Raw genomic sequence first — 25,039 nt, forward strand, 5'->3', positions numbered from 1 at the left:
ATGACCATTGTTATGTTTGGAGGAAAAAGGGAGTTTGCTTGCAAGCCGGAGAACACCATCCCAACCCTGTAGCACGGGGGTGGCAGCATCATGCTGTGGGGGTGCTTTGCTGCAGGAGGGACTGGTGCACTTCACAAAATAGATGGCATCATGAGGAAGGAAAATTATGTGGAAATATTGAAGCAACATCTCAAGACATCAGTCAGGAAGTTAAAGCTTGGTCGCAAATGGGTCTTCCAAATGGACAATGACCCCAAGCATACTTCCAAAGTTGTGGCAAAATGGCTTAAGGACAACAAAGTCAAGGTATTGGAGTGGCCATCACAAAGCCCTGACCTCAATCCTATAGAAAATGTGTGGGCAGAACTAAAAAGGTGTGTGTGAGCACAGAGGCCTACAAACCTGACTCAGTTACACCAGCTCTGTCAGGAAGAATGGACCAAAATTCACCCAACTTATTGTGGGAAGCTTGTGGAAGGCTACCCAAAACGTTTGACCCAAGTTAAACAATTTAAAGGCAATGCTACCAAATACTAATTGAGTCTATGTAAACTTCTGACCCACTGGGAATGTGATGAAAGAAATAAAAGCTGAAATAAATCATTCTCTCTACTATTATTCTGACATTTCACATTCTTAAAATAAAGTGGTGATCCTAACTGACCTAAGACAGGGAATTTTTACTAGGATTAAATCTCAGGAATTGTGAAAAACTGAGTTTAAATGTATTTGGCTAAGGTGTATGTAAACTTCCGACTTACATTTACATTTTAGTCATTTAGCAAACGCTCTTATCCAGAGCGACTAACAGTTAGTGAGTGCATACATTTTTTAGGTTGTGTCTATATATCTAAAAATACACGTTTAAAAATGTTGACCAATCGACTGGTCGAGATATCAGATGACTTTCGGTCGACTAAGGCCTACTAGCAAGAACAGTGTGCGGGTTTATTTTTTCTTTCAACTTCTAATTGTTACCATGCACCTGCAACAAGACACTGTAGCTCAGATGTGCGAGATTTTTTGAATGTTGAAATGTTGAAAGTAAAACACATTATTACAAACAAGAAACACTTTTCAATGAGAAAACAGAAATCAACTTCGGTAAAAAAAAAAAAAGACTTCATCAAAAATAGTATAAATGAATAAATGAATAGCTATAAATAAAATGCATACAAAATACAAAAAACTACCTAATATTGGCCTCTAAAATGGCCAGAAGGCATGCCTCCCTGGTAGTCACTTTCTCTCTCTTCCACCTCTGGACCCTTCTGGGAGGCAGAGGAGGAGATGATGACCGTTGGGGTGATGGAGTGACAGCCCCTGCATCATCTCATCCATCACCACTTACCAAGTACATCACAGCAATAAATGTCAAGATAACATACAGTAGCGTTCCGTGTATTTTTGCTTATGGTTCATCCACTTCTTTTTCACCCATGCAGGTAACAGCTGCACCTCCAGTTCATACTCCTTCAGATAGATACTGAAAAGACATACAGTGGGGAAAAAATAGTATTTAGTCAGCCACCAATTGTGCAAGTTCTCTCACTTGATGAGAGAGGCCTGTAATTTTCATCATAGATACACGTCAACTATGACAGACAAATTGAGGAAAAAAATTCCAGAAAATCACATTGTAGGATTTTTAATGAATTTATTTGCAAATTATGGTGGAAAATAAGTATTTGGTCACCTACAAACAAGCAAGATTTCTGGCTCTCACAGACCTGTAACTTCTTCTTTAAGATGCTCCTCTGTCCTCCACTCGTTACCTGTATTAATGGCACCTGTTTGAACTTGTTATCAGTATAAAAGACACCTGTCCACAACCTCAAACAGTCACACTCCAAACTCCACTATGGCCAAGACCAAAGAGCTGTCAAAGGACACCAGAAACAAAATTGTAGACCTGCACCAGGCTGGGAAGACTGAATCTGAAATAGGTAAGCAGCTTGGTTTGAAGAAATCAACTGTGGGAGCAATTATTAGGAAATGGAAGACATACAAGACCACTGATGATCTCCCTCGATCTGGGGCTCCACGCAAGATCTCACCCCGTGGTGTCAAAATGATCACAAGAACGGTGAGCAAAAATCCCAGAACCACACGGGGGGACCTAGTGAATGACCTGCAGAGAGCTGGGACCAAAGTAACAAAGCCTACCATCAGTAACACACTACGCCGCCAGGGACTCAAATCCTGCAGTGCCAGACGTCTCCCCCTGCTTAAGCTAGTACATGTCCAGGCCCGTCTGAAGTTTGCTAGAGTGCATTTGGATGATCCAGAAGAGGATTGGGAGAATGTCATATGGTCAGATGAAACCAAAATATAACTTTTTGGTAAAAACTCAACTCGTCGTGTTTGGAGGACAAAGAATGCTGATTTGCATCCAAAGAACACCATACCTACTGTGAAGCATGGGGGTGGAAACATCATGCTTTGGGGCTGTTTTTCTGCGAAGTGACCAGGACGACTGATCCGTGTAAAGGAAAGAATGAATGGGGCCATGTATCATGAGATTTTGAGTGAAAACCTCCTTCCATCAGCAAGGGCATTGAAGATGAAATGTGGCTGGGTCTTTCAGCATGACAATGATCCCAAACACACCGCCCGGGCAACGAAGGAGTGGCTTCGTAAGAAGCATTTCAAGGTCCTGGAGTGGCCTAGCCAGTCTCCAGATCTCAACCCCATAGAAAATCTTTGGAGGGAGTTGAAAGTCTGTGTTGCCCAGCGACAGCCCCAAAACATCACTGCTCTAGAGGAGATCTGCATGGAGGAATGGGCCAAAATACCAGCAACAGTGTGTGAAAACCTTGTGAAGACTTACAGAAAACGTTTGACCTGTGTCATTGCCAACCAAGGGTATATATCAAAGTATTGAGAAACTTTTGTTATTGACCAAATACTTATTTTCCTCCATATTTTGCAAATAAATTCATACAAATTCCTACAATGTGATTTTCTGGATTTTTTTTTCTCATTTTGTCTGTCATAGTTGACGTGTACCTATGATGAAAATTACAGGCCTCTCTCATCTTTTTAAGTGGGAGAACTTGCACAATTGGTGGCTGACTAAATACCTTTTTTCCCCACTGTAAGAGGAAGTACAACATTAACCAAAACATGAGCAAAGTAGAGTTGTGTGAACTGTCTGTAGATAGCTAGACTGCCACATACTTTATCAAATTGGAGTGCCAAGGTGAAACAGTAACGAGTGCAGTTTACCATTTACCTTCACCATAACAGGTTATGTGCAATGAAACTAGCTAGACCCATTCAGGTTGTAACCGTTCAGGTACAATCAGTTCAACACAGATAAACCGATGTGAGAAATCAGGAGAACTAGAACAAAAGATACGTTTTGGGACCAGGAAAATAGGAATGTAGCCTACCGGGCTAACGTTAGCTGTAACTAGTGGCAAGAGAGCTAACTATGGCCACATGACTTACTGAAACCTTTGTTTGCGTCATTTCTCCTGCCATGTTTGCCACTGAATTAAATGCCTGGTATTGTCATCAGACCCTTTAACAGTTTGAACACAAGCCTTGGTATTTATTTATTATTGTATTTATTGGTGGTCCTCTGTAGCTCAATTGGTAGAGCATGGCACTTGTAATGCCAGGGTAGTGCGTTCGATCCCCGTGACCACCCATACGTAAAAATGTATGCAAACATGACTGTAAGTCGCTTTGGATAAAAGCGTCTGCTAAATGGCATATTATTATTATGTATTATTATTTATTTACAACGAGTAGCTAGCTAGCTAGCTAACTAGGCTAATGTTAAATATGAAGTCACTCAACAGCAAGCAAGTAACCCTGTAGCTAATGTTACTATTCGAACAGATATAACTTCTAGTCCTACTAAAGGATGTAGCTAGCTAAAGGCACAGCAGGCAGAAGGTTGCAGATCTGTTTCCAAAGACGTAACGCTCTGATGAAATAGTGGTGATTTCTTTTAAGGAGAACAAAAACTAGCTAGCTACTTACATTTGAACACCACCGCAGAAGGTTCGCTATTTGCCATCTTCCAAGTTGTTTTGTTGTTTACTTGAAGAGGTCTAGCTATCAAAACTCGCATCCCCCCTCTTCCAATGTATTGTGACTGTTAAATTTGTGAAAAGTGTGTAGTAATCACGCATATCATGTGAATTAGGCCTCATGTCAAATCATTGTCAAAAGCGCAATATAAATATGCTAATAAGCACAAACGAAAATAAACTCATTGCAAAGACAATCCAGCTCATAAAGTTATACATATATAGGTAGGAGCTACCAAATGTCATTTTGGTGAGGTTAGACATTTACAAGTGAATGGGAACGTGAGACATTGTGCAAATGAACAAAGTTTTGACGCATGCTTGTCTGAAGGAAGATCAGTACTGGCTCTGTGTGGAGTCTGGAGTCACTAGGACACCGGGCCTGCCTGCTCTGCTCGGAGAAGAGGTGGGAGGAGCAGACGGGCCGAGAATGGAGAGGAGAAAAAACGCAATGAAATCAAGATAGCAGTAGCAGCTGTACAGATAACTCATCCAAAGCGCTTTGTTTTTTCATTGTAAGCTCATTTACTTGTGTGGCTGCCAGCCAAATAGCATTGCACTTCTGTTATCATCTGATGAAAATGAAGCTATTTTCTGCTGAATGTGTTGCACTAATATATTTTTTGTTAGGGAATAAATTATTGCACACACCTGATCACCCTATTGAAGCAAAAAAATCACTGTTGACTTTCAATATAAAACGCAGGTGAAATGGTTTAAAACACAGATTTTTGTATGGTCTTCGTTTTGAAAACGCAGATTTCACCTGCTCCCACTTTCTCTCATTGTGGTATTTACAAACAAACACATGACTGGCTCAACTGTTCTGGGGAACTACAGTACGTTTCATCATGTAAAATAATGTGACAGGGGAAATGAAGAACGTGATCTGCTTCATCTCGTAACGTATTGCACAAGTTGACTGCAGGTATTTATTTAAAAAGTAATTACAAATCTTATAATGTATTGGAAAAACTTCAAATAATTATTTTTAAAGTAACTCTAATGCTATAAAAGGTTGGAGACCCCTGTGTTAAATTGTCCTCTGTCACTCTGGACCTTTCTAAATGCCCTTTTGTAGAGATCTTAGGCAGGGACAGGGTGTTTGTGTGTGTGTGCATTCTTTAGTGAATACGTGTGTGGGATCCAAAGGAAGGGGTGATAGACTCACAATATCAGTCCAATCAAACATTGTATCATTGTGTGGTTCTCCAGCTTCTGCAGGGGGAGAGACCCAGCCTCATGGCCCAGAAATCCGAGCTCTTTCTGGAGAGGGGAAGTGGCTTTGAAGCCTCCGCTCCCTGTTTTATCTAATCCCTGTGCACTGTGATGAATGAAGAGGTTGTTAGGTTGTTATGGGGGCGAGGCAGGTGTCCACTCCAGTGTGTGTGTGTGTGTTTGAGAACCCCTGTTAGGCATTTGTCCTTAGGGGTTGTGATACTGTGATACCCACGCCTACGGACATAGGTGGGAACAAACCACACAGACACAGACACACACACACACATACATACATACACACTCTCTACTGTAGACACAACAGTTCAGCAAACACAGACCAATTAGTCTCCAGGAATGTGTTTTTATCAGGGCTGGGGCTGAGAGGTGATGGGAACAGAGATCCAGACTGTTTCCAGTTCACTTAAAAAAAAAAAAAAACCTCCCTCACCCTCAAACAATGGTAAGACAGATAAAACTGGAGGGACTTTTTACAACACTGTCTTCAGTGTTCTGACCTATTGTGATGTCATTGATTAGAGTTTTCTGACCCGTTTTGATGTAAATTATAATGGTTAGAAAGATGAACAAGATGGCCTTCTGTAGCTCAGTTGGTAGAGCATGGCGCTTGCAACGCCAGGGTTGTGGGTTCGATTCCCATGGGGGGCCAGTATGGAAAATGTATGCACTCACTAACTTTAAGTCGCTCTGGATAAGAGCGTCTGCTAAATGACAAAAAAACAAACAGGAGATTATAATGTTGTTCTTTCCCCTCAAACTACACTGAACAAAAATATAAATTCAACAATTTCAAAGGTTTTTTGTGTTACAGCTCATATAAGGAAATCAGTCAATTGAAATAAATTCATTAGGCCCTAATCTATGGATTTCACATGACTGGGAATACAGATATGCATATCTTGGTCACAGAAAGTAGGGGCATGAATCAGAAAACAAGTCAGTATCTGGTGTGACCACCATTTGCCTCATGCAGTGCGACACATCTCCTTCGCATAGAGTTGCTCAGGCTGTTGATTGTGGCCTGTGGAATGTTGTCCCACTCCTCTTGAATGGCTGTGCGAAGTTTCTGGATATTGGTGGGAACTGGAACACGCTGTCGTACACGTCGATCCAGAGCATCCCAAACATGCTCAATGGGTGACATGTCTGGTGAGTATGCAGGCCATGGAAAAACTGGGACATTTTCAGCTTCCAGGAAATATGTACAGATCCTTGCGACATGGGGCTGTGCATTATCATGCTGAAACATGAGGTGATGGTGGCGGATGAATAGCACGACAATGGGCTTCAGGATATCGTTATGGTATCTCTGTGCATTCAAATTGTCATCGATAAAATGCAATTGTGTTCGTGGTCTGTAATTTATGCCTGCCAATATCATAACCCCAACGCCACCATGGGACATTCTGTTCACAAAGTTGACATCAGCAAACCACTCGCCCACTCGCCCACATACACATGCTGTCTGCCATCTGCTCGGTGCAGCTGAAACCTGGATTCATCCGTGAAGAGCACACTTGTCCAGCATGCCAGTGGCCATCAAAGGTGAGCATTTGCCCACTGAAGTCGGTTACGACGCCGAACTGCAGACAGGTCAAGACCCTGATGAGGACAACGAGCACGCAGATCAGACAGATGAGCATTCCTGAGACGGTTTCTGACAGTTTGTGCAGACATTCTTTGGTTGTGCAAACCCACAGTTTCATCAGCTGATAGTTTCATCAGCTGTCCGGGTGGCTGGTCTCAGATGATCCCACAGGTGAAGAAGCCGGATGTGGAGGTCCTGTGCTGGTTACATGTGGTCTGTGGTTGTGAGACCGGTTGGACGTACTGCCAAATTCTCGAAAATGACGTTGGAGGTGGCTTATGGTATAGAAATTAACATTCAATTATCTGGAACAGCTCTGGTGGAAATTCCTGCATTCAGCATGCCAATTGCACACTCCCTCAAAACTTGAGACTTCTGTGGCATTGTGTTGTGTGACAAAACGGCACATTTTAGAGTGGCCTTTTATTGTCCCCAGCACAAGGTGCACCAGTGTAATTATCATGCTGTTTAATCAGCTTCTTGATATGCCACACCTATCATGTGGATTAGCTAACAGGGATGTAAACAAATTTGTGCACAACATTTGAGAGAAATGATTTTTGTGCGTATTGAACATTTGTGTGATCTTTTATTTCAGCTCATGAAACATGGGACCTACACTTCACATGTTTTGCTTATATGTTTGTTCAGTATTTATCTCAAGATTCTTGTAATTGGGGCACTTGTCTCCATTCATATTTCCTGGTCTCTTATATGACATCATCTCTGTATCCCAGCCTCCAAAGAATACCTCTGCACTCTAAACTTTACCCTCTAGCCAAGCTCCCCTCCCAGCTTTGTACAGAGTTGCAGAAGTTTTGGGGACTGGATTTGTGGAGTTGTCTCAGGCACTGCGGTGATGTTTAGCTGTGATTTGTAGCTATGATCCCCACATGACGTTTGCAGGTTAACCTCAATGTGTGGCCACAATGGCAGCTGGAGCACAAAGTGATACACAACCTCCCCCCTCTCCTCCCCCCGTCTCCAATAGTCCCCCAGCATATTCTACATATTCTTCATCCAGTAATCATTGCATGCAGCCTGACGCACACATACACATACACACACACACACACACACACACACACACACACACACACACACAAACATATACACACACACACACACACATACTCCCTATTTCTTCCCCACCCCCTCTCGGTCCCAGTGTGAAATGGTCCATGTCGTGATGATGATGGTAGTGGTGGTGGTGGTATTGGGGATACGGTCTAGCTCGGCAGGGATGACGCAGGCTGGGGTTCAGTGGTGAAGGCGACCAGGGGTGGGATGTGGGAAAGGCCAGGAGTGTGTATGTGTGTGTGTGTGTGTGCAGTGCACATATGAGTGTATACATAGGTTTGTATGCATGTGTGTGTGTGGGCCCTCCCCCTGTGTGAACACACACACTCCTCCTTTTTCCTATATGGACCAAATCCCAGAGAGGTCACACTTTAGGTCAAGTATGCATCACTGCAGTCCAGTCCCATGTGTTAACTCACATTACTTCGGTATTTCAATAAATGTTCGAGAGAAAGAGAGAGAGCTTAAGAAAGAACAAAAGAACGTCCCTGAGCCGGTGACTATATTAAGATTGTTAAAAATAGGGCACATCTACATTGTGATTATTTAGGATATTTTCAGCGAGCCAAAGAAAGGAAACGTCTACAATGTTATTCCTCTGGAGAGGATTCAATAAAGAAGAATAAGAAAAGGAATTGTCAACAATGTGCTTTATCTGGACAGATATGGCACTGTATTTTAAGAACACAACATTTTGTTTGAGCCCAAGACATCACAGTGAGCTTTGAAGCCAGAACAGTCCCAAAGTGTCAAGTTTAAAATAAAAATACTTTAAACACTGTCAGAAGTGAATGTTATGTGAACGTTAAGTGACAGTATCACTGAACAATCATGAGCAGCAATCTTACAGTTTGTGAATAGGATCTCAAATACGCCTACTAATTGCATTGTATAGTATGTACTGTAAGATCTGTTGTGAGACCTGAGTGACATCAATATGAGTCATATAGTGTGAAGAGTGAGAATAATTTTGTTCACACTAGCGAGATGTCTCCTTTAAGAATGGATGTCACACCTCATCAGATTTGTCTGTCACGTGAAGAAGACCAGATAAAGCTAAGCAGTAGAAGTTGTCACCTAGGCATAGATCCAGGATCAGCTTACACTCTCCCAATCCTAACCTTAACCATTAGTGGTCTAAAACGCAAAATTGACCTTAGATCACCAATACCATAGTAGTTGGCTAAACAGCACCAACCAATCTATGTCCAGGCAGGCTAACGTCATCCTTATCTTGAAGCTATCGTAAAATGAAGCCAATGACTGAATCCTATAAGTATTTAAGACTGTCCATCACCTCTCCTCCTCTGTTTCTGAGGCCACCACAGAATACCGTCTCTACAGACACACATAGGACAGATCAAAACCTAATAACTGAAAGGTCTTTAGACAGTAGTGTGGCTGTGCACCATTCATCCATTTAATGAGTTTTTACCCTCGCTATCTCTCTGAGAGCTGCATGAGAAGTCAAGCCACGGGAGGGAGAGAGAGGTCTATTAGAGGAAGTATAGCTATATATGCATATATACACACACACACACATAAACACATGCAAGCGAACGGACACACACACACAGGTCTATTAAAGTGATTCCAGCTCTATAGGGTTCAGCCATGCTAACGTTAACAGGCATTGTAACGGATGAGTCTCTGAGCTCTGGGCTCGGCTGATTAAGGCTCGTTATCTGGGCTTAATTAAACTGCCTGGATTGACAGGTTGAAGTGAGCTGAGCTTTGTGTGTGTGTGTGTCTGCGTGTGAGCTGGCATGCATGCATGTGTTTGTGTAGTAGAGAACACGCTGTCCAGTGTCTGTCCTTTGAACAGCCTAGAACACTGCTAGAGGCAGCTGTTTCCATTGTGAGAGAGAGAGAGAGAGAGAGAGAGAGAGAGAGAGAGAGAGAGAGAGAGAGAGAGAGAGAGAGAGAGAGAGAGAGAGAGAGAGAGAGAGAGAGAGAGAGAGAGAGAGAGAGAGAGAGAGAGAGAGAGAGAGAGAGAGAGAGAGAGAGAGAGAGAGAGAGAGAGAGAGAGAGAGAGAGAGAGAGAGAGAGAGAGAGAGAGAGAGAGAGAGAGAGAGAGAGAGAGAGAGAGAGAGAGATCTGCCTGACTGTGCTTTAATTTAGACGGTAGTAGTGCTATAGGTCTGCTGGGTGTGTCAGAAATATTTTTGCTATTTTCACAGCCGGAATTACGAGTGCAATAGCTAGCGATGGAGCTAAAGGGCCTGGTTTTGATGAATAAAGAAGTTGTAGGTGTGATGAGGGCTTGGCCAATCAACGTGTTCTATGGCTTAATACTGCATGCATTTTTCTCAAGTTTTGTAGGTTTTTGACGGTCTTTGCATTGTCATCAACGCCAATTTGGCTGGGAGCACGGAATAGTCTCGTCCTGGTCCATTGTGGATTGATACTACAGTTTATTAAATAGAATAGGCTACAGTAATGAGTAATAGCAATAGTAAAAAATAAAACATCCAGTGTTTGCTCAATAGCCTATGTTTGGAGTGTTGGCAGTCAACGGTGTAATTGGCTTCAACAAGCATCACACTTCTCCTAAAATAAAATAAAATACTAGGCTCCCGTAAATTGTGTTGTATGTGTGAGGCACATTCTCAATAAGCGAAATATAGCTTAGGCCTGCCGTTGAAACTGCATTATAGGACTGAATAATGAAAACACTTTTGGAGGAGTACGTCTTTGGTAAACGGATGAGAGGCGCTCTTTGGAGATGGTGATTGATACTTGAACAAGTGAAATGAAGTGTACAGGTAGGCATATGGATGTTTTAGGATGGGCAGTATATTTTCAATTCAAGGCACTCTGATGAATAAACCATTTAAACACATTTTATGGATAGGCTACTTTGCAAGGCCAGGATAAAAAAAGACAAGACACATTGCTGTTGAACCAGCCTTAGTAGCCTAGGGTAAGGGTAGCCTATGGAGTGCTTGATATGAAATGGAAAACAGAATGGGGTCTGAATTATGATGTCATAAATCGCTTCTCCCATTCCATGACGCTGTGTACACACGTAGGCCTCAAAATCTGCCGTTGATATGGCATTATATGAGGACTGAATCGTTTGGAGGAGCGTGTCTTTGGTAATCAGACCAGGGGCGCTCTTTGAAAATGGGATTGGATAGCCCACTTTACCAAGCGAAATTAAGTATGTAGGTATGGGAGTTGTGAATAATGAAAAAGCATGAGGGCAAAAACCTCTCAGTAGATATTCAAATAACCCCTTTATTCATAGGCTACTTGGCTAATTGCCAGCATAAAAAGACACACCTATGCGATGCTGCTAAACCAGCCTTGATAAAGGGTAGGCTATGCTTGGTTTTTAATTAAAATAAATGAAATTAGCTACAATAGTTTTTTCATGTTTCTAAATACGAGATTCACCAGCACAAAAGGCACATCTCTCTTCCATTGGCACTGTGCGTCATGACTGGACAGGCTGCGCTTCCGCACTCAAAAGCCATGCCATTATCAACTGTTACTGTTAAGACCTGCTTTTTGTAGGTCTTAAAACTTCCCTTTAGTGCTGCATGAAATGGTCACTTTTGCGCTTGTTTTTAAGGACAACTCAAATATTGCCACCCCACCCACTTCAGCTCAAGCGAGCTGATGTTAGACAGGTAAATTGCCGAACCTGCCATTAGGGCTGAAAAATGCCAGCGCGCTAGTTTTTACATGACGAAATTGCGAACTAACATAGAGCCCCTGTGTGTGTGATTGGACGCTTGCCGGTGTACGTGCGAGTATATTTGGGAACATGCGTGTGTGTGTGCGCGCGTGTATATGACAGCACTGTGCCATATTTGATAGAGCCTTCTTCTCCCTGGGTCATAAACGCAGCATTATAAATGTAAATCATGTTGGCTTTCGGAACCCCGTAAAGGGAGTGTTTACAGTAAGCAAGCGTTTAGCCCCTCTCCCTCATATTTACGACTCAGGAACCCGTTTGCGGACATGGCAGTATTTCCTCTCAGTGGTTTTACTGTTTAACTGGGCATTTTAAATATTCCACTTTCTCTCCTCCTATAAGCAGATTTCATGTCCTGATGATTGACTCAAGAGTATTGGTCTGCGTCCCAAATGGCTTCTTATTCCCTACATAGTGTATTACTTTTGACAAGATCACTATGGGCCCTGGTCAAAAGGGGACTCCAAAATTAGTGCTCTACATAGGTGGCATTTGGGACAGATCCTTGGTTCCTCTCGTAGAAGCAGCAGGAAAGAAAAATAGAAAAGGACATCAGCTTTAGAAGGATTCAGGAGTTTTTTTATCAGGATCAGCAGGTTTTTCCAAACATCCTTCACCGACGTGCCTTCCAATATTCCAGGGTGACTGGCCAGCGTTCCGCATGCATGCCGGAAGCACATGGGAATGTCGTTTTGGAAATGGGAGCCCATCCGAATCCTCCTTTGGTCCTCCTGAGAAAGAGAGAGGGATGAGGAGGAGATCTTTTATTTCTGCTCGGGGCTGCGTTCATAAATCACAAACCTGCACTGATCATCTTTTCGTTCGGTCCTTCTCTTTTCCTTCGTTAGCCATCCCTCGCTCCTCTCGTTTCCTCTGGGCTTGCTCTGGTGCCAAAGTAAAGGTTTTTCCCTGGGGCTCTGAGAAAAGAGGTACAACACACACAGAGACAGGTCCAAGAGCCATAGAGTTGGACAAACTCACAGCCATAAATAATAGAGCCAGCCCCCTTTCTCAAACTGGACATTGAGGTCTGTAGAACCTTTAGGTTGTGTTCATTAGGGCCGGCAACGGAAACTGAAAAAAAAAAAAGTGTATTTCTTATTAGTCAAGTCCAGGTAGTCCCTCCATGTTTCAGTCCGTTTTGTTTCATTTAGTGGCTAATGAACACGACCAAAGTCAGTGGAACCTCTGGCCAATCAGTGTCATTCATTGTATTTGAGTACCACTGCAGAAGAGTCTAATCGCATCATGAATGCTTTTGCTCTGGCAATGAGCAGGTTAAAGCTAGCAGCCATCATAGCAATTGCCTAAGCAGTCACAGGTCCTGGAACCGATCCTGGATCGAACTCAAACTGATGAACCTAGAAAAGCAGTTACAAGACAGTGGATCTTTGCAGGCAGGAGGACAATGTGTTCAATTTTACCCATCACTTTTCTTTGTCACTCCTCCTCAAGTTTGCAATCAGCCAGTGGGAGCCAGGTAGTGAAAGACCAGGGCTGTGTCCCCAATGGCACACCATTCCATATGTAATGCACTACTTTTGACCAGGGCGAATATGGAATAAAGGGTACCATTTGGGAATAAGGGTGACATTTCAATATTATGCAACCAGGATATTATATTTTCAACCAGGATTAGCTTGACGTCTTTCACTGTCATGTAGAATAAAATTAATTCTATGGGGTAAGGGTTATGTAATGACTTCACTCGATCATAACAACTGCTTCGTTGACATGTGGTGAGAAGATTGAATTGAAGGAGGGGACGAGGAATGTTCTCTTTCTCTTCTCTCTCTCTCTCTCTCTCTCTCTCTCTCTCTCTCTCTCTCTCTCTCTCTCTCTCTCTCTCTCTCTCTCTCTCTCTCTCTCTCTCTCTCTCTCTCTCTCTCACCCAGTTAGTCAGTAAACTCTTAGTGGGTGTGGCTGGGATGCTCTCACTTCTTTGACTAAACAAGTGGTTACATACTCAGGAAGTGTTGCATTTCCATGACAACTATGCTTTCCTCCCCTTCTTAATTGTGCTGATGGTGAGCGCACTCTCTTTCTCTCTCACACACACACACACACACCAGAGTGGATGTGGTCCCTAGAGGGTCATTGTTAGGAGGAAATGCCAGTCATGTCCCGTAAAGACCCCAGCTATCTCAGGCAGTGAAGGCAGTGTGTGTATGTGCATGAGCGTGTGTACAATTCATGTGTGAGCAGGTGCATGTGCCAGTGTGTGTGCATTAGGAACATAATGGCAGGATAGGGGTTGTTAAAGTTTAGGTCAGGTGGTCTCTGACCCCGCACCCTACCACTGTGTAACCCCGCTGAGGGACTGTGGGTAGCTGACACTGAGTGGTGACAATGTTCTGTAATTATATTTCTATGGGCCTAAGATGCTAATGAATAAATATAAAACTACTGTCTTAAGCTACCCTCTCTTACGTAAAGGATTCAGAATTCACACATCGGTATGAAATGACGGGCAATATAAGATATGACCAAGCTTTCCATAAAAACAACGTTTTTTCCAGATAAACTTCCTTCGACAGTCACTAACACAACTACCAAAGCTTGTTTTACTGCTGGTATTCCCCTGTATGCCCATTGCCTCATCTTTTCTTTAAAGTTCAGTATTTCACATGGCATTCATCCAAAATGGCATCCTATTCCCTATATCGTGCACTACTTTTGAGCAGGGCCCATGAAACTGCCAAAGGACTTGGAGCAAGTTTCGTCAGAACTGATTTGCCAATGCCTATTTTATTACATATGTAATTCAATCCTGCTCTGCATGGCAGTATTTGAGAGTAGGATTCAATTGAAAAAGATGACTGAGTTTGTGTGTGTATGCCTGTGTTAGTGTATTTATCTGTTCACCTGGTTTTTGCAGTTAGCTCTGCTTATTATTTCTGGATGTGTCCAGCCAGGGCAGGCCTCACGTTCATGTGTTTATTTATCTTCTGCGGTTTGGGCTATACAGTAGCGTTACAGGACCTCGTATATCGCCCAGTTTCAGCAGATGACACTTGATTGATTTGTGATCCATTGGTGATTTAAACACATCCCTCTCTCCCTCTTTCTCTTCCTCCATAGGGGTGCTGTCCCTCCCTGCCCACTTCAGTCCCTACACAGAGGGCCAGGGGCAGCAGGGGCAGGGCCAGGCTGGGGTGGAGAGCAGAGAGGACGCCTACGCCCAACTGGAGCTCCGCACCCTGGAACAGTCCCTCCTGGCCACCTGCGTTGGCAGCATCTCCGAGCTCAGTAAGTGTGGGGAAAGAAGTGTGTGTGTGTGTGTGTGTGTGTGTGTGTGTGTGTGTTTAATTTCCTTCTATTCACGTGATGAGATTTCTTTGAAGTTTTATACAATGTTAAAACTCTTTGGGAAACTATAAGTACTTTCTTTTTTCAGAAACAATTATCTATCAGGGAATATAGCTCTCTCCAAAGCAAAAAAAAATGCTTTATTAAATGATTCGGACACTTAAGAAGGAACACTCAAACATCAAGTAGATAAAATAAACGAATAATATAAATCACACTTTTATTTGGATAAATCCTTAGCATTCCTAACATTTGCTTAACATTCCCTCTTCCTGCCGTTAGCTCTAACTCGGGAGGACAATAACCAGATATGGGCATTCCTTGTGCCAGATCAACTGTTATTTTAGCCATTCAACGTGTGGGAAACGGAGAACAGTGATACTATAGACACATTTATCACTGACTCTAGATTAGCCCCATCATATCTCTGTACAGAGGAAGCAGTCTACTGTACATGGTTAGTCTCCACGGATGGTGTGGTTTAAAGGCTTTCTTGTCATGAGGAATGAAATGGAAGGGATACAGTAGGCTTGGGCGGTGTACCGTATATATCGTATACCGGGGTATTTGAAGAAAGCCACGGGATGGTTTTTCAATACGGTTAATACCTTCAAAACTATGTATTTTAAGTTTTTCAATAAATGTGAATATTTGTACCTATTTTTGAAGTTAATACCTGCAGTCGACTTGTGCAATACGTTACGAGATAAAGCAGATTGCGTTCTTCATTTCAGCTGTCTCATTATTTTACATTATGAAGCTTTCCATAGTTCCCCAGAAAGGTTGAGCCAGTCACGTGTTTGTTTGTAAATAGCACAATTGGAGAAAGTGCGAGCTTCTATACTATAGCGTTCTATACTGTATCTATCGGCGAGTCACTGTTGTGCGGCGCACATGAGGTGATGAAGTCACACTTGTAAGCAATTCACTACTAAATGTTTGCCATCAGATATCTGATAATGGCTTTCCGCCAGAAGTCAAAGAGCTCTAGATGAGTTATCTGTACATTTGCCATTTTTTTCCATGTGCTTCCTACTAGCATTTCTTTCCTCCCCCGTTCTTCTCCCCTCTGCTCTGTGTACACATGCTGATCTTCCTTCAGAAAAGCATGCATCACAACCATGTTCATTTGCACAATTTGTCTCGTTCACTTCTCTCTTGTAAATGTCCACGCTAACCGAAAATGACATTTGGTAGCTGCTAGCTATGCTTGTATAAGTTCATGAGCTGGATTTTCCTGTCTTTGCAATTAGTTTATGGTTTTAGCATTTAGCTGTGATTTCGCTATTAGTTTGTCCTAATTTTGTTAGCATTCTGGTAATATAGACCCCATGGGATTTTCTTGCGTTTTTAGCGCCCCCTTGTGTGCTATACTGATAATACCGTAAATCCCGGGATGAGAGAAGGACGGAATGACGATATGAAAATCTGGATACTGCCCACGCCTAGGATACAGTGTTTGGATATTGCTAACCTTCCCACAACATTCCCACATACTGTAAGACGGGTCTGTCTTGTCTGTGTCTTTCTGCCTGTCTGTCCATCTTTCTTTCTTTCTCTCTGTCTCTCTGTCTCTCTCTCGCTGTCTCTCTCTCCCTCTCTCTCTCTCTGTCGCTCTGTTTTTCAATCTCTATATATTTTGTTTTTCTGAGTAAATAACATTTAATTTCAAGGAATTAAAAAGTTCCTTGTTGAAAATGAATAACACTTTTCAATCAGAATTTCATTGGACATTCCTGGAATGAAATGGAATTGAACCCTGCTCTTTGTATCCCCCTTATCAGAGATGGAAGGAAGCACGGGGCCTCAGCGAGATAGTATTAAGTCTACATAGTAGACCGTCATTGTAAATAAGAATTTGTTCTCAACTGACTTGCCTAGTTAAATAAAGGTTAAATAAATCAAATTAAAATACATAGAGGAAGGAGTCTGTGTCTACTCCATTGTGATGACAACCAGGTTATCCTTGATAATAAAAGACATCTGGAGTTTGTCTCCTGGTTGTCCCACATCCCAACCCATCAAACCACATAGAAAATGCTCAGACTGAGATGGGCCCAATAATGAAACCTTGGCTGCGTCCCAAATGGCACCCTATTCCCTACACTAGTACTCGAGGACCACGGTTGGGAAACACTGCCCTACACTGTAAAAAAATATGTGTTGATTCAACTTACAATAGTTTGTTAGCAGGCTGCTGTCAAGTCCAATACAGATTTTGTGTGGAGTTCACTTCATCTAAAGTTACTTCAACCTAGTAAAGTAAGTGAAACTGACACATTTTGATTGAATAACTTGTTGAGTGAACTTGATGCTTTGCCTAAAGATCTTACTATTGGCAATTTGGCACTCCTGCACATTGTATTAACATAAATAGTCCAAAAAAGAATAAGTAAAAGCCCTGTGTGATTAAAAAAATATACAATATATACAGTACCAGTCAAAAGTTTGGACACACCTACTTATTCAAGGGTTTTTCTAGATTTTTACTATTTTCTACATTTTAGAATAATAGTGAAGACATCAAAACTATGAAATAACACATATGGTAATCATATACTAACCAAAAAAGTGTTAAACAAATGAAAATATATTTTATATTTAAGATTCTTCAAATAGCCACCTTTTGCCTTTATGACAGCTTTGCACATTCTTTGCATTCTCTCAACCAGCTTCACCTGGAATGCTTTTCCAACGGTCTTGAAGTTCACACATACAGTTGAAGTCGGAAGTTTACATACACTTAGGTTGTAGTCATTAAAACTCGTTTTTCAACCAATCCACAAATGTCTTGTTAACAAACTATAGTTTTGGCAAGTCGGTTAGGACATCTACTTTGTGCGTGACACAAGTAATTTTTTTTACAGACAGATTATTTCACTTATAATTCACTGTATCACAATTGCAGTGGGTCAGAAGTTTACATACACTAAGTTGACTGTGCCATTAAACAGCTTGGAAAATTCCAGAAAATGATGTCATGGCTTTAGAAGCTTCTGATAGGCTAATTGACATCATTTGAGTCAATTGGAGGTGTACCTGTCGATGTATTTCAAGGCATACCTTCAAACTCTGTGCCTCTTTGCTTGACATAATGGGAAAATCAAAAGAAATCAGCCAAGACCTCAGAAAAAAATGTGTAGACCTCCACACGTCTGGTTCATTCTTGGGAGCAATGTTCAAATGCCTGAAGGTACCACGTTCATCTGTACAAACAATAGTACGCAAGTAAAAACACCATGGGACCACACAGCTGTCATACCGCTCAGGAAGGAGACGCATTCTATCTCCTAGAGATGAACGTACTTTGGTGCGAAAAGTGCAAATAAATCCCAGAACAACAGCACAGGACCTTGTGAAGATGCTTGAGGAAACAGGTGCAAAAGTATCTATATCCACAGTAAAACGAGTCCTATATCGACATAACCTGAAAGGCCGCTCAGCAAGGAAGAAGCCACTGCTCCAAAACCGCCATAAAAAAGCCAGACTACGGTTTGCAACTGCACATGGGGACAAAGATCGTACTTTTTGGAGACATGTCCTCTGTTCTGATGAAACAAAAATAGAACTGTTTGGCCATAATCACCATCGTTATGTTTGGAGGAAAAAGGGGGTCGCTTGCAAGACGAAGAACACCATCCCAACCGTGAAGCACGGAGGTGGCAGCATCATGCTGTGGGGGTGCTTTGCTGCAGGAGGGACTGGTGCACTTCACAAAATAGATGGCATTATGAGGAAGGAAAATTATGTGGATATATTGAAGCAACATCTCAAGACATCAGTCAGGAAGTTAAAGCTTGGTCGCAAATGGGTCTTCCAAATGGACAATGACCCCAAGCATACTTCCATAGTTGTGGCAAAATGGCTTAAGGACAACAAAGTCAAGGTATTTGAGTGGCCATCACAAAGCCCTGACCTCAATCCTATAGAACATTTGTGGGCAGAACTGAAAAAGCGTGTGCGAGCAAGGAGGCCTACAAACCTGACTCAGTTACACCAGCTCTGTCAGGAGGAATGGGCTAAAATTCACCCAACTTATTGTGGGAAGCTTGTGGAAGGCTACCTGAAAAGTTTGACCCAAGTTCAAAAATGTAAAGGCAATGCTACCAAATACTAATTGAGTGTATGTAAACTTGTAAACTTCCGACTTCAACTGTATGTTGAGCACTTGTTGGCTGCTTTTCCTTCACTCTGCCGTCCGACTCATCCCAAACCATCTCAATTGGGATGAGGTTGGGGGATTGTGGAGGCCAGGTCATCTAATGCAGCACTCCATCACTCTCCTTCTTGATAAAATAGCTCTTACACAGCCTGGAGTTGTGTTGGGTCATTGTCCTGTTGAAAAACAAATGATAGTCCCACTTAGCCCAACCCAGATGGGATGGCATATCCTATCTAAATAAATCACAGACAGTGTCACCAGGAAAGCACCCTCACACGATAACACCTCCTCCTCCATGCTTTACGGTGGGAACTACACATGCGGAGATAATCCGTTCACCCACACCGCGTCTCACAAAGACACGGCGGTTGGAACCAAAAATCTCCAATTTGGATGCCAGAAGAAAATAAAACATTTCCACCGGTCTGATGTCCATTGCTCGTGTTTCTTGGTCCAAGCAGGTCTCTTCTTCTTATTGGTGTCCTTTAGTAGTGGTTTCTTTGCAGCAATTCGACCATAAAGGCCTGATTCACACAGTCCCCTCTGAACAGTTGATGTTGAGATGTGTCTCTGACTTGAACATTATTTGGGCTGCAATTTCTGAGGCTGGTAACTCTAATGAAGTTACTTTGAAGAAACTTTCAAAGTCCTTGAAATTGACTGACCTTCATGTCTTAAAGTAATGACGGACTGTCATTTCTCTTTGCTTATTTGAGCTGTTCTTGCCATAATATGGACTTGGTCTTTTACCAAATAGGGCTATCTTCTGTATACCCCTCCTACCTTGTCACAACGCAACTGTTTGTCTCAAACGCATTAAGAAGGAAAGAAATTCCAAAAATTAACTTTTAAGAAGGCACACCTGTTAATTGAAATGAATTCCAGAGGACTACCTCATGAATCTGGTTGAGAGAATACCAAGAGTGTGCAAAGCTGTCATCAAGGCAAAGGGTGGCTATTTGAAGAATCTCAAATATAAAATATATATTGATTTGTTTAACACTTTATTGATTACTACATGATTCCATATATGTTATTTCATAGTTTTGATATCTTCACTATTATTCTACAATGTAAAAAAATAGTAAAAATAAAGAAAATCCCTGGAATGAGTAGGTGTGTCCAAAATGTTGACTGGTACTGTGTGTGTATATATATATATATACCAGAAAATTTTATTTGTCAAATTTCACTTATTCTTGAGCTAGTCATTATTAAATATATATATATATATATATATATATATATATATATATATATATATATATATATATATATACTTTTATTTTTAAATAATGACTAGCTCAAGAATAAGTGAAAATTGACTAATACAATTTTCTGGTATATATATATACACAGTACCAGTCAAAAGTTTGGACACACCTACTCATTCCAGGGATTTTCTTTATTTTTACTATTTTTTACATTGTAGAATAATAGTATTTTGTTGCATTACAACCTGTAATTTAAATGGATTTTTATTTGGATTTAATGTAATGGACATACACAAAATAGTCCAAATTGGTGAAGTGAAATGACAAAAATTACTTGTTACAAAAAAGTTTAGAAAATCAATAACGGAAAAGTGGTGCGTGCATATGCATTCACCCCCATTGCTATGAAGCCTCTAAATAAGATCTGGTGCAACCAATTACCTTCAGAAGTCACATAATTAGTTAAATAGTCCACCTGTGTGCAATCTAAGTGTCACATGATCTGTCACATGATCTCAGTATATATACACCTGTTCTGAAAGGCTCCAGAGTCTGCAACATCACTAAGCAAGGGGCACCACAAAGCAAGAGGCACCATGAAGACCAAGGAGCTCTCCAAACAGGTAAGGGACAAAGTTGTTGAGAAGTACAGATCAGGGTTGGGTTATAAAAAAAATTGGACATCCCACGGAGCACCATTAAATCCATTATTAAAAAATTGAAAGAATATGGCACCAGAACAAATTTGCCAAGAGAGGGCCGCCCACCAAAACTCACGGATCAGGCAAGGAGGGCATTAATCAGAGAGGCAACAAAGAGACCAAAGATAACCCTGAAGGAGCTGCAAAGCTCCACAGCTGAGATTAGAGTATCTGTCCATAGGACCACTTTAAGCCATACACTCCACAGCGCTGGGCTTTACAGAAGAGTGGCCAGAAAAAAGCAATTGCTTAAAGAAAAAATAAGCAAACACGTTTGGTGTTCGGCAAAAGGCATGTGGGAGACTCCCCAAACATATGGAAGAAGGTACTCTGTTCAGATAACACTAAAATTGAGCTTTTTGGCCATCAAGGAACATGCTATGTCTGGCGCAAACCCAACACCTCTCATCACCCCGAGAACGCCATCCCCACAGTGAAGCATGGTGGTGGCAGCATCATGCTGTGGGGATGTTTTTCATTGGCAGGGACTGGGAAACTGTTTAGAATTGAAGGAATGATTGATGGCGCTATATATAGGGAAATTCTTGAGGGAAACCTGTTTCAGTCTTCCAGAGATTTGAGGCTGGAACGGAGGTTCACCTTCCAGCAGGACAATGATCCTAAGCATACTGCTAAAGCAACACTCACGTGGTTTAAGTGGAATCTGTGGTATGACTTAAAGATTGCTGTACACCAGCGGAACCCATCCAACTTTAAGGAGCTGGAGCAGTTTTGCCTTGAAGAATGGGCAAAAATCCCAGTGGCTAGATGTGCCAAGCTTATAGAGACATACCCCAAGAGACATGCTGCTGTAATTGCTGCAAAAGGTGGCTCTACAAAGTATTGACTTTGGGGGGGGGGGGGGGGCAATTTGCTGTGACTTTATAATTGTAGAGTAACAGCTTATGGTGTGTTGTATATCTTCCTTAGGCATTTCATCACTTTAACTAAAGCAATCAAATATAACTATAGTGGATTATAAGTATGCTATAACACACCATAACAAAGATTATGATGAAGTAATAAGGATGTGATGCTCGTTGACAAAACGTTAGAAATGCGTCACACTGATGGTCATTATAATGCAGTATGATCCTTGAGGAAAAAGTGACCAGCAATTATGAAGCACTATGTTGCTGTACATTATAAGTAAATATGAGTATACTTATAATGCTTTAGGAGTATTGGTATACGGAATTATGGGTCTATATGAGTCTTTATGTGTGTCTATAACTATGCTTATACTGTATTATTACTCTATCCTAGTGCATTATTATTATTATTATTATTATTATTATTATTATTTACATGTGGTTGTTTTTTTACCTTCGTTGAATGCACTAACTGAAGTCGCTCTGGATAAAAGAGTGCTGGGTATTATTGTAATAAGATCCTCCCCCCTAAAATAAGTTGAAGTCATCTGAACTTTACATTTTCAGTCAACACTACTGTTATGTTGCTTCAGTTGATTTGACTTCTTGGTTGTAAATTTCTAAGTTGAGTAAACACGTTGTTCTTAGCTGATTCAACTTTATTTCATAAATTAAGACACTGTTATATTGTTGTAGTTATCTTGACATTTTTTGTCAACAACTGTTATGTTGCTTCAGATGATTTGGCTTCATGGTTGTGAATTTCTAAGTTGGGTAAACCCAGTTATTTGCTAACTTAATTTTATTTAATATGTTTTGAAGTAAAAAAAAAAAAAAAAAAAAAACTCAACAAATTTAGTTGACCTAGCTAGATATAACGAGTCATTTTGACTGAATCTCAATGTATGTATATATTTGTCTTTACAGTGTATACAGTGCATTCAGAAAGTATTCAGACCCCTTGACTTTTTTCACATTTTGTTACGTTACAGCCTTATTCTAAAATTGATTAAATAGTTTTTTCCCCTCTTCAATCTATACACAATTCCCCATAATGACAAAGCAAAAACAGGGTTTTGTCCCGGAGCCACTCCTGCGTTGTCTTGGCTGTGTGCTTAGGGTCGTTGTCCTGTTGGAAGGTGAACCTTCACCCCAGTCTGAGGTCCTGAGCGCTCTGGAGCAGGTTTTCATCAAGGATCTCTCTGTACTTTGCTCCGTTCATCTTTCCTTCGATGCCAATTTGGAACATCCCTTTTCTCATATAGCTGGTGTCAGCAGAAAACCAGCTCAATCTATGGAACCAGTGTGAGCTGTGAGGGAAATCTAGAAGAACTGTTGAGATTTAAACTGAGGACGTTGAGTTGCGATTTTTCCAGGCATTGGCTATTTCAAGGCGCTCTTGAATGTGATACAGTGTGTGAAGGGCTCTCTCTGTTGGCAGTAAACGTCACACACACACATACTGTACTCTACTGTACCTGTGGGGGTTTGTTTAGAGTCAGGGCTGGCAGGGGTGAAAAGAGTCCATAGGGAGGGACGGGAATGGGAAAGTGGAAGACTGAGGAGTAGAGGGATAATGATGGAGGGGAGGGGAGGGGGGATAGAAGGCTGAGGGGTAAAGGTAGAAGATGGAGAAGGGGGTGTGTGTATAGAGGGAATAATAGAGTGAGGGAGGGGTGGCGATGGAAAGGTAGAGGATGGGGGTGTGGAGGAAGGGAAGGATAGAGTGAGGGAGTGGAAGTGATGGAAAGGTGGAGGGGTGAGGATTGAGAGTGTAGGGGGGCTGAGGGTGAGGAGGGGTAGGTTTCCTTTTCGTAATTGACTGAACACTCTGCTGTTTGTCCCTACAAGACAAGGCTACGTTCATACACACATAGGAAAAAAATGTATGCTCACACACACAAACACAAAATAAGATGGCGCCATATCCTATGGGTTACAGTCTTGCGAGCGCCGACTGGAAAAGGGGCAGGAGATTGGGAGTACTGGTGAGCCCAAGGTGAAGGGAAAACCGCCCACCACTTCAGTCCATTTTACTGGGCAATATTCAGTCATTTGACAACAAGATGGATGACCTTTGCTCACAGATAGACATTCGTAATTGCAATATCATCTGTTCAACTAAAACTTGGATCTCGGATGAGTCACTCCCCATGGCTTTCACACTCAACAAATTGTTAATGCATCAAGGGAACAGGACTTTGGCTTCAGGGAAATCCAGAGGGGTAGATGTGTGTTTCTACATCAACAACAGATGGTGTGCAGACTCTAGCGTAGTGACAGTCTCATCCTACTGTTCAGCCGACCTGGAATACTTGATGGTCAAATGTCGACCCTTCTATCTCCCGAGAGAGGTTTCATCTGTTATAGTCACAGCTGTTTATATCCAACCTCAGGCCGACACTGTGCTGGTTCTCAATGATCTGTACGAGGCTCTAAACAAGCAGGAAAACTGCGCACCCAGAGGCTGCTCTGATTGTATCTGGGGATTTTAACGCTGCGTCACTGAAACACGTGATGCCGAACTTTTACCAACACGTTTCCTTCGCCACGAGAGGCGCTAAAGTTTTAGACCACTTTTGCACGACACACTAGCAAGCTTACAAGGCCCTCCTTCAACCCCCCTTTGGTAAATCTGATCACGATACTGCTACTTCCTGTTTACAGTCAAAAGCTCAAGCTGGAAGTACCCGTGGCGTGCTTGATTGAGAAATGGTCCGTTAAGGCAGAGGCTAGGTTACAAGACTGCTTTGCTAGCACGGACTGGAATATTTTCCGTGACTCCGCCGATGACATTGACGAGCTTACGACCTCCGTCACCGTCTTCATAAGGAAGTGCATTGACAATGTTGTCCCCACAGTGAACGTTAGCTGCTTTCCCAACCAAAAACCCTGGATTAATATTGAGATATGTGCCAAGCTAAAGGACAGGGCCGGCGCATATAAGGCTATAGTAGCTAACCCTGAGTCTACAGTTCGATGCTACGAACGCGTACAAGAAGTTACTCCAAGAGCTCCGCTGAGCCACCAAACACGCAAAAAGACAATACAGGAAAAAGGTGAAATCCTACTACACCGGCTCCGACGCTCGTCGCATGTGGCAAGGACTACATTCTATTATGGATTAT

At 41.9% G+C, this 25,039-nt stretch overlaps 1 protein-coding gene across 1 annotated transcript in view; it reads left to right on the top strand.

Annotated features, from left to right (window-relative positions):
- The window catches only part of abtb2b (ankyrin repeat and BTB (POZ) domain containing 2b), a 131,782-nt gene that overhangs the window by 61,779 nt on the left and 44,964 nt on the right, over positions 1-25,039 (top strand). The window contains exon 2 of the mRNA XM_084168946.1: positions 14,735-14,902. Coding sequence (XP_084025072.1) covers positions 14,735-14,902 — 168 coding nt within the window. The remainder of the gene's footprint in view (positions 1-14,734; positions 14,903-25,039) is intronic.

The sequence above is a fragment of the Coregonus lavaretus genome (genome assembly GCF_964263955.1).
Source record: "Coregonus lavaretus genome assembly, chromosome: 9".
Classification (NCBI taxonomy): Eukaryota; Metazoa; Chordata; class Actinopteri; order Salmoniformes; family Salmonidae; genus Coregonus; species Coregonus lavaretus.